This window comes from Megascapheus bottae, chromosome X (genome assembly GCF_031878675.1).
Source record: "Megascapheus bottae isolate mThoBot1 chromosome X, mThoBot2.hap1, whole genome shotgun sequence".
Classification (NCBI taxonomy): domain Eukaryota; kingdom Metazoa; phylum Chordata; class Mammalia; order Rodentia; family Geomyidae; genus Megascapheus; species Megascapheus bottae.
The window spans coordinates 7,772,903-7,789,067 of NC_143547.1; the positions used below are offsets into that span (position 1 = coordinate 7,772,903).

A 16,165-nucleotide genomic window follows, 5' to 3' on the forward strand; every position below is an offset into this window, starting at 1 on the left:
TACTACTTGTGTCTTTCTCTTCTTTCATGTGATAAAATGGACAGAAATGTAGATACTGGTGCCAGGAGGTAAGGATGGAAATCCTACCTCTGCCTACCATATTTTAGCCCTATGACCTTGAGTTAACCTGTTCACATCCTTGCACTTCACTTTCCTTTTATAAAATGAAAAGACTTCCTACCTGCCTAGTACCAGAGGTAGTAAATGCTTCACCAATGCTTCTTCTTTAAAGCTGAATATGAAGAGAAAGGTAATGGGACAGTTTAGAACAGTGGGTTTAAAACTTGAATGTGCTATACTTGAAATGTTGTTAAAACACAAGACTTTGGGGGTCTATACTTCGGGTTTCTCAGCAAGGTCAGGATGCAACTTGCTGAATAATGTTTTTCCAGTATTGGTTATCAGTTAGAGACTTGCACAAGGAAGGCAGGTACTCTATGGGCCTGGGTGTTGTCCTGAGTTCTACAGCTCAAGTCTAGTACTCTACTACTTGAGTCACAGTGCCACTTCCAGTTTTCTGGTGGTTAACTGGAGATAAGCCTTATGGAATTTTGTGCCCAGGTTGGCTTTGAACCTTGCTCGTGCCACTTCCAGTTTTCTGGTGTTAATTGGAAATAAGAGTCTTATGGAACTCCGTGACTAGGCTGGCTTTGAACCTGGCTCCTCAGATTTCAGCCTCCTGAGTAGCTAGGATTCCAGGTGTGAGCCACCACTGCCTGGCTATTTCTGGCTTTTTCTGTGATTAATTGGAAATAAGAGTCTCATGGACTTTTCTGCATTTCTAATGAGTTGTCTGGTGCTGCCACAATAGGGACCATGGTATGAGACCCAGTGGTTGTGGTAATGGCTGAGTTTGAGAAACAGAGCAGAGAAAGGTCAGTCATATCAGAAAAATAGTGTTAGATGATAAATACGGTTCTGAAATATCAGCTGATAGTCAACAGAGGATGGGAAAGGACAAGACAAATTCTCATTCTTAGAATTCTATATACTATGGGATGTGACTTACTGGAAAGAAGGAATGAGGGGGCATTTTACTCTTGACAACTTGATCTGTAGCTCTAGCTATTACATGGTGAATTTGGAAAATCAAGACCAAGGTAATCTGTTGCACTGGCCAACCAATGTTTTTGTTTTGTTTTGTATTTTGTTTTTACCTGTAGTGGAGCTTGAAATCAGGGCCTTGCATTCTTGCTTAGCTTTTTTTCATTCAAGGATTATATTCTACCCCTTGAGCCACAGCTCCCACTTCTGGCTTTTTGGTGCTTAACTGGACATAACAGTCTCATGAACTAAGACTCTAGGCTGTGTACTAAGTGTAATCCTCAGATCTCAGCCTCCTAAGTAGCTAGGATTACAGGTGAGCCACCAGTATCTAGCCTCTCTCCAGCCTGTTGCAAATACTGGGGCTTCAACTCAGGGTCTGTGCCCTTGGTTAGCTTTTGTTATCAAAGATGGCACTCTACCACATCTCTACTTCCAGTATGTTGCTAGTTAATGGGTGGAGGAGCCAGGATTTTGACCTAGTGGTTAAAGTGCTTGCCTAGCATGCATGAAGACCCGGGTTCGATTCCTCGGTACCACATACATAGAAAAGCTGCAAGTGGTGCTGTGACTCAAGTGGTAGAGTTCTAGCCTTGAGAATGTCCAAGGACAGTGCTCAGGCCCTGAGCTCAAACCTAGGACTGGCAAAAAAAAATAAGTGTCTTGTGGATTGTTCTGTCGAGGAAAGCTTCAAACCAGGATTCTCAGATCTTAGCCTCCTGAGTAGCTGAGATTAGAGGCATAAGCCACTTTGCCTGACTTGCCCATGCAGGGTTTTTCTGGGGGAAGGCTAGGGGTGGGTGGTTGTTTTTTTTCTAGAACAGAGGACTGAACTCAGGGCCTTACACTGGCCAGGCTAGTGCTTTTCCAATGAGCTAAACTTTTGAGACCTGTACCTTGAGATGAGGGAATGTTATGTCAAATGGTTGGTCCTAAAGAAGCTGAAATCAAAGTGACTTAACCTCCATAGAATGTTCTACTTGCTTCTGTGCGTTCTTACATTCCTAATACGGTGGGAATGCAGAAATATCACCCATTTCTACTTTGGTATGGATATAAGGTCTTTTACCAAGAACAGCATTGTGGCAAACGTAGTGATATGAAGCCAGGAGAGGGCTGCATTGGGTAGCAAGACATCCTCTTGTGATCTCCTAAGTATCAGACCTAGAGAGGTAGGATCTGTTAGCCAACACAGTTTCCAATAGGATAGAGAAGCAAAATGTCCTGCAGAAGAGATGTATTCTTGGTTGAGAGTCAAGACACAACAAAAAAAGAAGAGACTTACATTCGACATTAAGAAGAGAATCAAGAGTGTCTACCCACACAACAACCTTCATAGAGTTCTCCAAGAACCACCATGTAGTGTTCAAAGAGACTGCCTTTGGATTGGTATTTCCACAGTAAAGATGGATCCCACTATTCTAAAGAACATCCAAGAAGACATTAAACAAGCCTCAGTACCGGTAATACAGCCAACACTGACGTAGTTTTAATTGGACAGCTTGTATGCGGCAAGGGCCTAAGCTACATCTGGGTCCCCCGGGGCCCCGTGGTTAGGAGCAGATGGCAGAGGATGGCAGAGGAAAGCTTCTCTTTCCTTGGGTTGCTACACAACCTTAGAAAGTCCAGTTCTCCACCTAGTCTGACCCTCTCATGCTGTGCTGTGCTGCACCCAAGGAGAAGAGAAAAGCAAGCTCAGCTTGTGTTTATGCTGACAAAGGTCAGACATCATTCTCCCTACCCCCACCCCATCAGAGATGCAAAGAAGCACAGAACTAGGTAGAAAATTTGCCAGAAGTGAAATCAGTAGATTCAGCTGCATCAGGACCAACCATCTGCCATGTATTCCCTCATCTGCAAGGGTCTGACCGCTTGATGCAACATGCTTCCAAGCACTACAAATAAAGGGAAATTCTACTCAGGAACTGCTTCCAAAGAGGAGCCTGTGATCTGTAGGATATGTGACATTTCTTAGTGCTCCTTCCTGCATGCAGCAGTGACAAGCTTTCTCATGAATCAGCAAGATGTCAGGAATCAAAATGTAGAGACCAGAGAGAGTGGGCAAAAGTTCTAAGTCATCAAGAATGGAGGATAAGAAGAAAATGGGCAAATCTAGAGGTTTTGAGAAATATACAGGTTGACAATGGGAATTTATCCCAAGTAACTAAAACAGCTTCTCACGCTGTGGGTTTTTTTTTTAATATATAATCTATAGAATTGGTGACATAATTCCTTCTGAATACTTTTCTCCTGACCTTGCTACAATCTTCCAAGGTCAGTTGAAGTAACTGGATTGAACGACACATTTCTGAGTGATTGCTCTGAATTAGTTGTTTTCTTGGGCATTTTCACAAAAGTCATCTCCTTTCATTCTTGTAACCATCTTTGACGACGAAGAGAGACAGACAGACAGGTTTTACATGACCTGGTCTTAGCCATGTGAAGGCTTGAACCGAGCAGATAAGACCACAGCTGTTACACTACAGGCCAAAAAGGTGAGCCATGGCTAAGAGCTTTGTTTACATCTTCACTTGCTAAGATAAACAAAGAGATCACCTCACCATAAACAGGGTAAACAGGTGTATCATGATCTAAGATGCATCTCATTGTGCATGCCTATGCATGTGTTTATGTGCTTTTTAAATAATAAAAATAGAAGTGGATAAGCCAGGCATGGTGGCTCATGCCTGTTATCTTAGCTACTCAGGAGGATGAGATCTGAGGATCAAGGGTCAAAGCCAGCTGGGGCAATACTAACATGAGACTCTTATCTCCAATTAATCTCTAGAAAAGGGGAGATGGGGCTATGGCTCTAAGGTAGGGTGGTAGCCTTGAGCTGAAGAGCTCAGGGACAGCACCCAGGCCAGAGTTCAAGCCCCATGACTAAAAAAGGAATTGGAAAAATCATATCATAGTGATAGGCAAGCATTGAGAGATATTAAAAATACAAAACTTTTGTATCTTATTGTACAGATTTCTAAACTGCTATATTGCTAACATTAATATTGAATCTTGGGCTGCGCATAGTGGCTCAAACCTATATTCCTAGCTACTCAGGAGGCTGAGATCTGAGGCTCATGGTTCAAAGCCTGCCCAGGCACTAAAGACTCTAAAGACTGTTAGACTGTTATCCCTAATTAATCACTAGAAAACGGGAAGTGGGGCTGTGGCTCAAGGGGTAGGGAGGTAGCCTTGAGCTGAAGAGCTCAAGGACAGTGTCCAGGCCCAGAGTTCAAGCCCCACGACCCACCAAAAAAAGAAAATACTGAATCATGGGGCTGGGAATGCTGCCTAGTGGTAGAGTGCTTGCCTAGCATGCATGAAGCCCTCCCTACTTTGATTCCTCAGTACCATATAAACAGAAAAATCCACAAGTGGCATTGTGGCTCAAGTGGTAGAGTACTGGCCTTCCACAAAAGCAGCTCAAGGACAGTGCCCAGGCCCTGAGTTCAAGCCCCAGGAATGGCAAAAAGAAAAACTAAGTCATGATGATTACCTAATATAAGGCTATGATCACATCCTTAAAATATACTTGTTAACACCTAGAATATATTTGTTAGCTGGGCCTGTAATCCTAGCTGCTCAGGAGGCTGAGATCTGAGGATCACAGTTTGAAGCCAGCCCAGATAGGAAAAGGCCATGAGGCTTTTACCCCTCCAATTAACCACGAAAAATGGTAGAATGCCAACCTTGAGCAAAAAAGCTAAAGGATAACACCCAGGCGCCAAGTCCAAGCCCCAGTATCAGCACAGAAAAAAGAAAAGAAAATCTATGATCCAAATATGCTTTTTTGGGTTGAGGGCACTACTAGGGTTTGAACTCAGGCCTTGTAACTACTAGACAAGCAATCTATCTCTTTTTTGTTGTTATTTGCCAGTCTTGGGGCTTGAACTGGGCCTGGGCACTGTCCTTGGACACTTTTTGCTCAAGGCTAGTGCTCTGCCACTTTGAGCCACAGTGCCACTTCCGGCTTTTTCTGTGTATGTGGTACCAAGGAATCAAACCCAGGGCTTTGTACATGCAAGGCAAGCACTCTACCACTAGGCTATACTTCTGGCCCTGCAATCTAACTCTTGATATACTTCTCTAACCCCCAAATATGCTTTCTAAATATTTTCCCAGAGGGCAATAATGAAGATTTCTGTAGGAATTAACTGCTTTCCTTTTGTAAAAAAAGGTAAGTGAAAAGAAAGGATAATTAAAGCAATGAACTACAATAAAATTTATTTTATCTTATTTATTTTTGGTAGGTTATGGGGCTTGAACTCTGGGCCTGAGCACTGTCCCTGAGTTCTTCAGCTCAAGTCTAGCGTTCTACCATTTGAGCCACAGCGCCACTTCCGGTTTTTTGGTGGCTAATTAGAGATAAGGGGCTCATGGACTTGGACTTTCCTGCCCGGGATGGCTTGAGAAAGCCCAAGAACAGTGCCCAGGCCCTGGGTTTAAGCCCCAGGACTGGCATGCATGAATAAATAAATAAGTAAGCAAGCAAGCAAGCAAGCAAGCAAGCAAGCAAGCTGCCTGGGGCAATAGGCTCATAGGACCTTACCTCTTCCTCTCGGAGTTTCTGCTTCCTCTTCTCTTCCACAGCAGCTCTCTTCTGGTCCTCACGCTGCCGTTGCTCCTCCATTTTTCGCCATCGCTCCTCAATTTGCTTTTCGTACTGGATCTTGGCTCTTTTCTCTTTCTCTAGGATCTGCTGTTCCCGGGCAGCTAGAATGGAAAAGTAGAAGAGAGGTATCATGCCTACAGCAGTCCAGGTGGGTTGACTGAGACCAAGAAGTCAAAAGCGAAGAGTCTGCTGGAATGATAACATGCAGTGAGTGATTGAGCTCAAGACACCTCTGCCATCAGCTGCATGGTTTGGGGCATGTTAACTATGCAGTTTTGCCTTGGTTCTTACTTAGTGAAATGGGGTCAGTAATGTTTGCTACATCACAATATGGCAAAGACTGAGTGAGAAAGTACACAATAAGTGCCCGTCCCCGGAGGAGCTCTGTCTATTCTTGCTATCACTAAGTCAAATTGGTACACAATAGCTAAGTCATATACTAGCTTGAGAAAGGACGGCTACAAAGGTACATTTAACCAAAAGGCGGCTAACTACGCAAGCACTAAGCAGTGAGCTGAACAAAGGGTCAAAATACACATGGAAGACTGGTATGTTGGGGCTGGGTGCATGGCCTAGTGGCTGAGTGCTTGCCTAGCATGTACGAAGCCTGGGTTCAATTCCTCGGTAACAACATAAACAGAAAAAAACTGGAAGTGGCACTGTGGCTCAAGTGGTAGAGTGCTAGCCTTGAGAAACCCAAGGACAGTGTCCAGGTCCTGAGGTCAAGCCTCAAGACTGGCGAAAAAAATAAAGAAGACTGGTATTTTGACCAAATAAGTTCTTACTAAGGAGCCCTTAACTCTATCTGGCCAAACCAAAGAACAGTTTCTAGTGCCTGCTTTGCCCAGTAGGAGGCTAAGGAGAAGAATCTGAACAATCCTTTAGTTGTCTCAGTTCCGCAGGAAAATCACCATCAACCTACCTCAAGTAACCTGTCCTGGGGTACTTGTCTACCACCTGCAAGAAGGAGAGCCTATCTCCATGATGCTTACTGTTCTCATGCAGAAAATGACTTAAATGATGATTTTTCTCAGTTCTTCTCACAATGGCCTTTCTTGATGCCCCAAAGAGAAGCTGGCCATTTACCCTTGAAGGCACTAGGACTTTCCTAGATCTTTACCATCAAGTCTACACCCAAGTACAGAGTGCCGGACACAGCAGAGATCCAGTGTGTACTGAGTGACATATTCAGAGAATTAGGCAATCCTTGTGGAAATGCTAGTAGCTATGTGGGTTCACTCTCTTCATATTATCTAATAATGGTCCCAGTTCTCTTCCCATTTACTGACAGATGTTTAAAGGCCTTATGAAGAAAAAAAAACATTACCATACCTCCACTTCTTTGAACTTGAACCCAAGTGTAGAACTTACCCAGGCATTTTTCTCTTTCTTCTCGTCTCTCTTTAGCTAATCGTTGTCTCTCATCTGATTTTAAAAATCCATCCATAGCTACAAGAGAGAAAACAAAATAGGAGTTTTAACTTTTGGACATTTTTCCCTGTCAGTTGAGTGGTAAAGACAGCTAGGCACACAGCCTGGGTGTGGCCATATATACATATCCATCATCGGTTCATCCCTACCACACTGGAGTAGGCTCAAAAGCCTAGGGGCAGTAGCCACAGCTTCTGAGTTATAGTGTCGCCCACACCAGCTCAGCTGGACCAAGTCCATTCTCTAACTGTCTGTCCCCTGCCAGGTCTGATCCTAAAGGGATCAGAAAGAATAGTAATTGACCAAAAGGCCTGGCAGTGTGCAGAAGAGCCTGACTCCCAGATCTTAGGTAGTAACACCCAGGGAAGAGAAGAAGCCCAAAAGTAGCCAATCTTTTGGATACCAAATCCTTACAGATGGAGAACATTTTCTTTTCTGAAAGGAGTCACATGCTGAGTGATTCAAGTGAGCACTTCAGGAGAGCACTGTGAAATGGAATGCTCAGGTTTGATTTGGGTTGTGCTCTGATGTCAATCATAGTATCTCAGAATCACAAAGGAGGAATGAATATAATTTATTCCTATGTATTTGGCATTCAAATATCTAGAAATAATATGGATAGCTCTCTCTACGCCTCTGTCTGTCTGTCTGTCTGTCTGTCTGTCTCTCTCTCTCTCTCTCTCTCTCTCTCTCTCTCTCTCTCTCTCACACACACACACACACACACACACACACACACACACACACACACACGAAATCCAGATATTCCTGGTGCTCAGAATCTCTACTAACTCCCATAAGAAAGACTCTAACAGGCCTAAATTATAGATTAAGTGGATCTTCATGGTGATTTTAAGATTAGAAATAATTCAATACCCTCTGTTACAAGTGGCTTTTAAGTATACTATTATGGAGAAATAAGCTTTAGTGCTAATGTGAGCACCCTCACATGGCTTGGGCCTGGGCTTTCTTCTCTGGGAGCAGCGCTAAGTTCACAGAATGCCTTGCTGCCATAGCAACTTGCACTCCTTTTAGGGGAGCACATGCCTTTTGATGTCTAGGAAACCTGGCCTGCAGTGTAAGTTGCAGTAATACTTCCTCAGGCTCAAAGTTCCTCATGTGAATTTGGTTTTACAGATTGTATTCTGTATTTGGGATATGAAAGCTTTTCTTTTTCCAGTCCTGGGGCTTGAACTCAGGGCCTAGGCTTCTTTTGCTCAAGGTTAGCACTCTGCCACTTGAACCAGAGCACCACTTCCAGCTTTTTCTATTCATGTAGTACAGCAAAATCGAACCCAGGGCTTCATCCCTACTAGGCAAGTACTCTACCACTAAGCCACATGCCCAGCCTTGAGATAGGAAAAGCTTGAGAAAGAGAAGTACTCCAAAACCAATCTTGGTCTGTGAGTGCCATTCTCCATGTTTGTTTTCAGTCAATCCTTAATTAGTATGTGCTTCCCAAAAGCATGAATGTAATCATGAATTTAAAGGCAAAATGAGTGCGGGTGACTCACGCCTGTAATCCTAGCTACTGAGGAGGCTGAGATCTAAGGATCATAGTTCTTTGAAGGCAGCACAGGCAGGTAAATCCATGACACTCTTATGTCCAATAAACTACTTAGAAACTCCCATAGTCCCTCAGGTCCATAACGTCCTGTGTTCAACAACATATAGAACCCTTACTTCATTTTTCCTTCCCACAAGGATCTCTATAATGGTCTCCCCTGGCGAGCTACAGAACTATGTAGCTCTCCTATGTCCAGGTCTCCCCAGGTTCAGCCTTGGTCCCTCCCCACTAGTTCTGAGGTGCACACACAATGCTTCAAAGGCAGGTAACAAGTTAGTGATGGGGAGCAGGAAGAAAAACTCCCTCACACTCCCAGGTTCTTGTGTCTACTTCATGAGTTACAAGCATTGGCTGGGTATGAAAAGCTGAAAAGTCTAGGATGCCTGAGGTTTTCCTTCCTTCAGCACCCACACCAATCCACACACACACTCTAAAAAAAAAAACAAAAAGGAAGGAAGGAAGGAAGGAAGGAAGGAAGGAAGGAAGGAAGGAAGGAAGGAAAGAAGGAAGGAAGGAAGGAAGGAAGGAAAGAAAGAAAGAAAGAAAGAAAGAAAGAAAGAAAGAAAGAGGAACCAAACACAGTTGAAATTGCCCACATTATCCTGAAGCTTTACAGAAACAAGGCATGGTGTTATGCTGCCCCCATGTGGACATGTGTAAGAGTCACACTTTCAAATTCTTCTCTTTACCATCACACCTGGCCTAGGGCTTGAATTTTTTCTTTTACTAGTCCTGGGGTTTGAACTCAGGGCCTTGGCACAGTCCTTATGGCATTCTCAAGGCTAATATTCTACCACTAGGCCACATTCCCGGCCAATTGGTGGCTTTTCCTGAGTAGTTTATTGGAGATCAATAGTCTCATGGACTTTTCTACCTGGGCTGGCTTTAAACTGCGATCCACAGATCTCAGACTCCTGAGTAACTAGGACTACAGGCATGATACACTAGCATCTGGCCCTATGTGTCTTATATGTACACAATTATTGTCCCACTTTGAAGCCCAGTTTCATCTTGATAACCCATGAGAACTGGTGGATAATAAAACCATGCTGTCCCTAGGGGTTGAGGGACAGGAAGAAAGAAGCAGGCAGCTATAAAAAGAGCATTAGAAAAGGTCCCTTTGGTGATGGAAATCTTCTCTGTCTTGACTAAACCAATGGTAGCACCATGGTTGTGATACTGTACTATATAGTGTTATAATATATTGCCACTGGGGGGGATTAGATGCGGGGGTATATAGGGCCATCTCTCTGTAATATTTTTTTTCTTTTTTGTGGGTCATAAGGTTTGAACTTGGCCTGGATGTTGTCCCTGAGCTCTTCAGCTCAAGGCTACCACCCTACCCTTGAGCCCAGCCTCACTTCTCCTTTTCTAGAGGTTAATTGGAGTAAGAGTCTCAGGTCCTTTTGTGCCCAGGCTGGCTTTGAACCTTGATCCTCAGATCTCAGCCTCCTGAGTAGCTAGGATTACAGGCATGAGCCACTGTGCCTGGCTGTAATATTTCTTTTCAGTGCATGGGAGTAAACAGTGACCTCAACATAGAAAAGTTTAATTATGGAGAAAACAAACCTGGTTCAAGAAGAATGCTCTGGGTGGGCCCCAAACACAAAGAAGGAACAAAGGCCACTGTGGTTGAGATACCCTACTTAGGAGGCAAGACAGCTTGGTATTGATGCAATAATGCTTCCCAGAGCAACAACTTTTGGCTAAGTGTGTACCTCTGAAATGGAGGCCTTTTCCTGGACACCTCACCACAATGGGAAATTTAAAACAGGGATGTTAAGCAGGCAACCAACTAGTGCATGCTAGCAGAACAATTTTAAAAAGTCTCCCACTTCACTGACTTTGTTCTTGCTTGGAATAACTTCCTATTTTCCTGGGGCTGCAGAAAGACATTTTCAAAAACTAATTTTAAAGGGAGCTTCATTAGCCTAAAGCACTCTCCTACTGGAGTATTAATGAGTTGATACTGGTCAATTATTCATGGTACTGGTAAGAACCATTATTGAAATACAAAAGTTTTTAAGGGAAGCAATTCTGTTTTACTTTTTAAAAAAGACTTAATTGAACAAGGGAATTAAAAATAATCTTAGCTGGGTGCTAGTGGCTCACACCTGTAATCCTAGCTACTAAGGAGGCTGAGATCTGAGGATTGTAGTTCAAAGACAGCCTGGGTAGGAAAGTTCCTAAGTGACACTGTTATCTCCTATTAACCACCAGAATACCAGAAGTGGAGCTGTGGCTCAAAGTGGTAGAGAACTAGCCTTGAGCAAAAGAGGTCAGGGACAGTGCCCAGGCCTTTAAAAATAAAAATACATTAAAAATAATTAAAAATAATCTTGCCCAAGACATGAGAAAGGGTATCAATGTATGTGAAGTAATGCACCCTCTATCTGGTGAATATAATGTAACCCTTCTATCAATTTCAATGAAAATATATAAAATAAAATAATAATCTTGCCTGAGGCCAGGAGTTGGGTCTAGTGGTAGAGTGCTTGCCTAGCATGCACGAAGACCCAGATTCAGTTCCTTTGTACCACATACATAGAAAAGCTGGAAGTGGTGCTGTGGCTCAAGTGGTAGAGCAGTAACCTTGAAGAAAAGCCCAAGGAGGGGGGGTGGGGGGGAGGGTAATGGGTACCAAGACATGTGAAAGGGTATCAATGTATGTGAATTAATGCACCTTTTATCTGGCAAATATCATGTAACCCTTTTATTAATTACAATAAAAAATTAGGAAAAAAAAAGCCCAAGGACAGTGCTCAGGCCCTGAGTTCAAGCCCCAGGACTGGTAAAAAAAAAATCAACACTGGGGCCAGGAGTTTGGCCTAGTGGTAGAGTGCTTGCCTAGCATGCATGAAGACCCGGGTTCGATTCCTCGGAACCCCACATGCCTAGTAAAAAGCTGGAAATGGTGCTGAGGCTCAAGTGGTAGAGCTCTAGCCTTGAGAAAGTCCAAGGACAGTGCTCAGGCCCTGAGCTCAAGCCCAGGACTGGCAAAAAAAAATCAACAGACTCTACATGTTGTTGGAAGATGATTCCAATGCTCTTTCTGACCCTTATAATGCCATTTCTCTTAGAACACTCCCCCAAGGGGGGCGGAAGGTAGAAGGGGATGAGATCCAGACTAGACAAAGGCAAGAGGCAGAAAATCCATGTAAGGGAAAAGGAGTATGTAAAAATGTCAGAAAAGAACAAAAGTCTGAAATTTTACTGAACTTCAATCCTGTGAGTAGAAAGTGAAAAGTATGATAGAATCTAGAATGCTTTTCATTACTGTATGATAGTATATTGCTTTCCAGAAAGTACCATAATCCTGCCTGGCCTGGGGATAAACCCAGGACCTTGGGCATGCCAGAAAGTGCTCCATCATTTACTCTCAGCATTCCTGCCTCATTATTTTTCATTTAAAATCTCAAAACCATGAAATATTACAGTCTTACAAAATTACCAAACTTGGGGGTAGGAGTTTGGTCTAGTGACAGAGTGTTTGCCTAGCACGAATGAAGACCTGGGTTCAAATCCTTGGTTCCACATACATAAAAAAGTCAGAAATGGTGCTGTGGCTCAAGTGGTAGAGTTCTAGCCTTGAGAAAGCCCAAGGTCAGTGCTCAGGCTCTGAGTTCAAGCCCGGGGAATAGCACACAAAAAAATTACCAGCTTTCTATTTAAATTTCTCTCAGTGCAAAGCTAATTTTCAATTCCTTCTACAAGCTTAGGACAACTGCTTTAGTACAATCCTTTTGGATTGTGTACATGAGTAGAAGTGTCATAATGAAATCCCCCTGTATATAAAAATAAAAAGATAAAAAAAATTCACGTTCAGCAAACCAATTTTTCTTCAAAATGAAATTCATATCCATGAAAATCAATCTAAGAATATCAACGAATCATATTTAACAGTGTTAAACTCAGTTTAATCGGACCCACATAAAATTCACTAAAAGGAAAACGTCAAAAAGTCAATTTAAAGTACATTCGATGATAGGTAGTAGTTGGCCACAAACAATAGGGAAATATAAATGGAAACTAAAATGGAGGATGGGATCAGAAAGACTCTGAGATAACACTGAAATAAAGCTTTGCGACCAGCCTAGAGGCCCAGCAAGATCATGGGACGCCATAAGATGGGGTGGGTTTTGTTTATATTTTTATTTGCTAGTCCTGGGGCTCGAACTCAGGGCTTGAGCACTGTCCTTGGGCTTTCTCAAGGCTAGAGCTCTACCACTTGAGCCACAGCACCACTTCTGACTTCTTCTATGTATATGGTACTGAGAAATCAAACCCCGGTCTTCGTGCATGCAAGGCAAGCATTTTACCACTAGGCCAAACTCCTGGCTACAAGATGGGGTTTTTGAGCACTGTATCCACTTAAAGATTAATGTCAGGCTTCTTTGCAACGTAAAGTGGGTCAAAGAATAATTCCTAAAACAAAAGATCTTTACCTTACCTACCTACGCCAGCAAATAAGTGCAGGTCAAATACAAATCAGTGAAAGTCCGCCACACCAGGGACAGTGACTGCCCATGAGCTGGTCCTGAGAACTTAAAGCTCTAAGCTCCTTACATTTCAGTAAAACCTTGTGCCTGGGTTAAAAAAAATCGTTGTAATTCTCATCCTAGAGATGACCCACTTTTAGTATAATGGAAGTGTATTTTTTTTTCCAAATTAACTTTCCTAGCACTTTCACTATGTTCTATGTCTTGCCTGAATTCTTCTTTCACCAGACACAAGGACTGAGGTTGATTAACTATGCTGAATTTCCAATTACAATTCCCTCATCTTCCAATTTTCCCATATGTTTTCTACAGCTATCAAGAAAACTCTCTGGGACCAGGAGTTTGGCCCTAGTGGTAAAGTGCTTGCCTAGCATGCACAAAGACCCGGGTTTGATGCCTCGGTACCACATACATAGAAAAAAGCCAGAAGTGGTACTGTGGCTCAAGTGGTAGAGCTCTAGCCTTGAGAAAGTCCAATGACAGTGTTCAGGCCCTGAGTACAAGCCCCAGGACTGGTTAAAAAAAGAAAAAATGTCTTTGTGGACTTTGCTGCCATATTCGTGTGAAAAGCACAGTCCCATGACTGGGAGTATGTGGCTCAAGTGGTAGAGTGCTTGCCTTGCAAGCAGGAGGCTTTGAGTTCAAACTACAGTACTGCCAAAGAAAAATGGGGTGGGGGGGGACCTCAGCCCTGTCAGGGGCCGGTGGCTCAGGCCTGAAATCTTAGCTACTCAGGAGGCTAAGATCTGAAGATCATGATTCCAAGCCAGCCTAGGCAGAAAAGCCCCCGAGAGACTCTAATTAACCACTCAAAAACTGGAAATGGTATTGTGGCTCAAAGTAGTAGAGTGCTAGTAGCCTTGAGCACAAGAGCTCAGGGACAATGTCCAGGCCCTGAGTTCAAGTCTCATGACTAAAAACAAAACCAACACAAGAACCCAGCCCTTTTGGCTCCACTCATATGGCCCTATTCTATCCTAGGTCAAAGGACTATGTGAGGGGAGAGGGAAAGAGAGAGAAAAATATGGGAGGGGGTAAAAATGTACAACAAGATATATACTCACTAACTGTAACCCCTCTGTAATTACCCTGACAATAAAATTAAATTTAAAAAAGGACTATGTGAAAATACTATAACTTCTCATGATTCAAGTTTCTCTTCTATAAATCAGGAACATCCTACTTGATTCCCAGGGATGGACTAGAAAACCTTTTGGATCCCTTCCCCTTAAAATATATGAAAATAGCCCAAACAGGGCTGGGAGATTGGCCTAGTGGTAGAGTGTTTGCCTAGCATGCATGAGGACCTGGGTTTGATTCCTTGGTACCACATACACAGAAAAAAGGCCAGAAATGGTGCTATGGCTCAAACAGTAGAGCTCTATCCTTGAGAAAGCCCAAAGACAGTGCTCAGGCCCTGAGTTCAAGGCTCACTGACCTCTGAGCCCCAGGCCATGGATCATGGACTCACTTCACTCTTCCCAAGAACCCCACAAACTCCCCCCAGGAGCCCCCATAACTTCCCAATAGGTATAGTTTGCATTCTTAAACATGTCATTTGAAATATGATGTAAAACTCAATGTTAATAAATTCTTTCATAAAAAAACTTGATCTGACAACCTAATTCACTTAGAAGGTGAGATGAACAAAAGATAAAAAATGCTAGGCACCAGTGGCTCATGTCAGTAATCCTAGCTATTTAGGAGGCTGAGTTCAAAGCCAGCCCAGACAGGAAAGTCTGTGAGACTCATCATTTGCCAGTCCTGAGAACTGAACTCAGGGCCTGGGCACTGTCCTTGGGCTTTTTCAAGGCTAGAGCTCTACCACTTGAACCACAGCACCACTTCTGGCTTTTTCTATGCATGTGGTAGCAAGGAACTGAACCCAGGGTACATGCTAAGCAAGCACGCTACCACTAGGCCATGTTCCCGGCCAAGTCTGTGAGACTCTTATCTCCAGTTATCCACCAGAAAACTGGAAGGGGTGCTGACACTCAAAATGATAGAGCACTAGCCTTGAGCAAAAAGGCTCAGGGACAGAGCCTAGACTCTGAGTTCACAACTCATGACTGACAAAAAAACCCCCAAAATTAACAAAGTAAGAGATGATAAAAGTTTAAGCAGTTAAACTTGACTGATAAGGTATTTGCTTTGCATCACAATATGAAAGCTTATATAATTCCTGGCCTCTCATGCTAAAGACAGGATTCACCTGGATTCTTGTGTTTCTACAAGAGATCAACTACAAATATATGTAATTCCAAAAGAAGCCAATATGCACAGCCAGCATACTCTGCTTCTGGAATAATTTGCTATTAGTAAATGAAATCTAATAGTTAAGAGCAGGACTGCCACTTAAGACCATTCTCCAACCACTCTTCTTCATGTGGTGCACTGATCATTGCAGAATGGTTTCTGTGTATCTGTTCTTTAATCATGAGATAGAAAAATGGTTACTGTGGAAAAATTTTGACTTATGTCACAGTAATATACAGTGGTTAACAGAAAGTCTAGAATTTTTTGGTCAGTTGTGGGACTTGAACTCTGGGCCTGGGCACTGTCCCTGAGCTCTTCAGCTCAAGGCTACCACTCTATCCTTTGAGCCACTTTGTCACTTCTGTTTTTCTAGTGGTTAATTGGACATAAGAATCTCACGGATTTTTAGTGCCTGGGCTGGCTTTGAACTGAAATCCTCAGATCTCAGTCTCTTGAGTAGCTAGGATTACAGGCGTGAGCCACCACGCCCAGCAAGTCTAGAATATTATAAAGAGAGTAACTAAGATGTGTATTTAGGTAGCTTTAAAACTGGCAATGTAAATCCATTTTTAATTGTTTTTGTCAGGGCTTGTACTCTGGGCCTGGGCATGGTCACTGAGCTCTTCAGCTAAAGGCTACTGTCCTGCCCCTGGAGCCACAGCCCCACTTCCCGTTTTCTAATGATTAACTGGAGATGAATCTCATGTTCCTTAGTGCCTGGGCTGGCTTTGAACAGAGATCCTCAAATCTCAGCCT

General features: G+C 43.1%; 1 protein-coding gene across 10 annotated transcripts in view; it reads right to left on the reverse strand.

The window, feature by feature from the left end:
• Map7d2 (MAP7 domain containing 2) overlaps positions 1-16,165 on the reverse strand; it is an 85,333-nt gene that overhangs the window by 49,207 nt on the left and 19,961 nt on the right. For all 10 annotated transcript variants that reach the window (XM_090327015.1, XM_090327014.1, XM_090327010.1 and 7 more), the window contains exons 2-3: positions 7,028-7,105; positions 5,594-5,757 (exon numbers count right to left, since the gene is read on the reverse strand). In XM_090327015.1, coding sequence (XP_090183141.1) covers positions 5,594-5,757; positions 7,028-7,105 — 242 coding nt within the window. The remainder of the gene's footprint in view (positions 1-5,593; positions 5,758-7,027; positions 7,106-16,165) is intronic.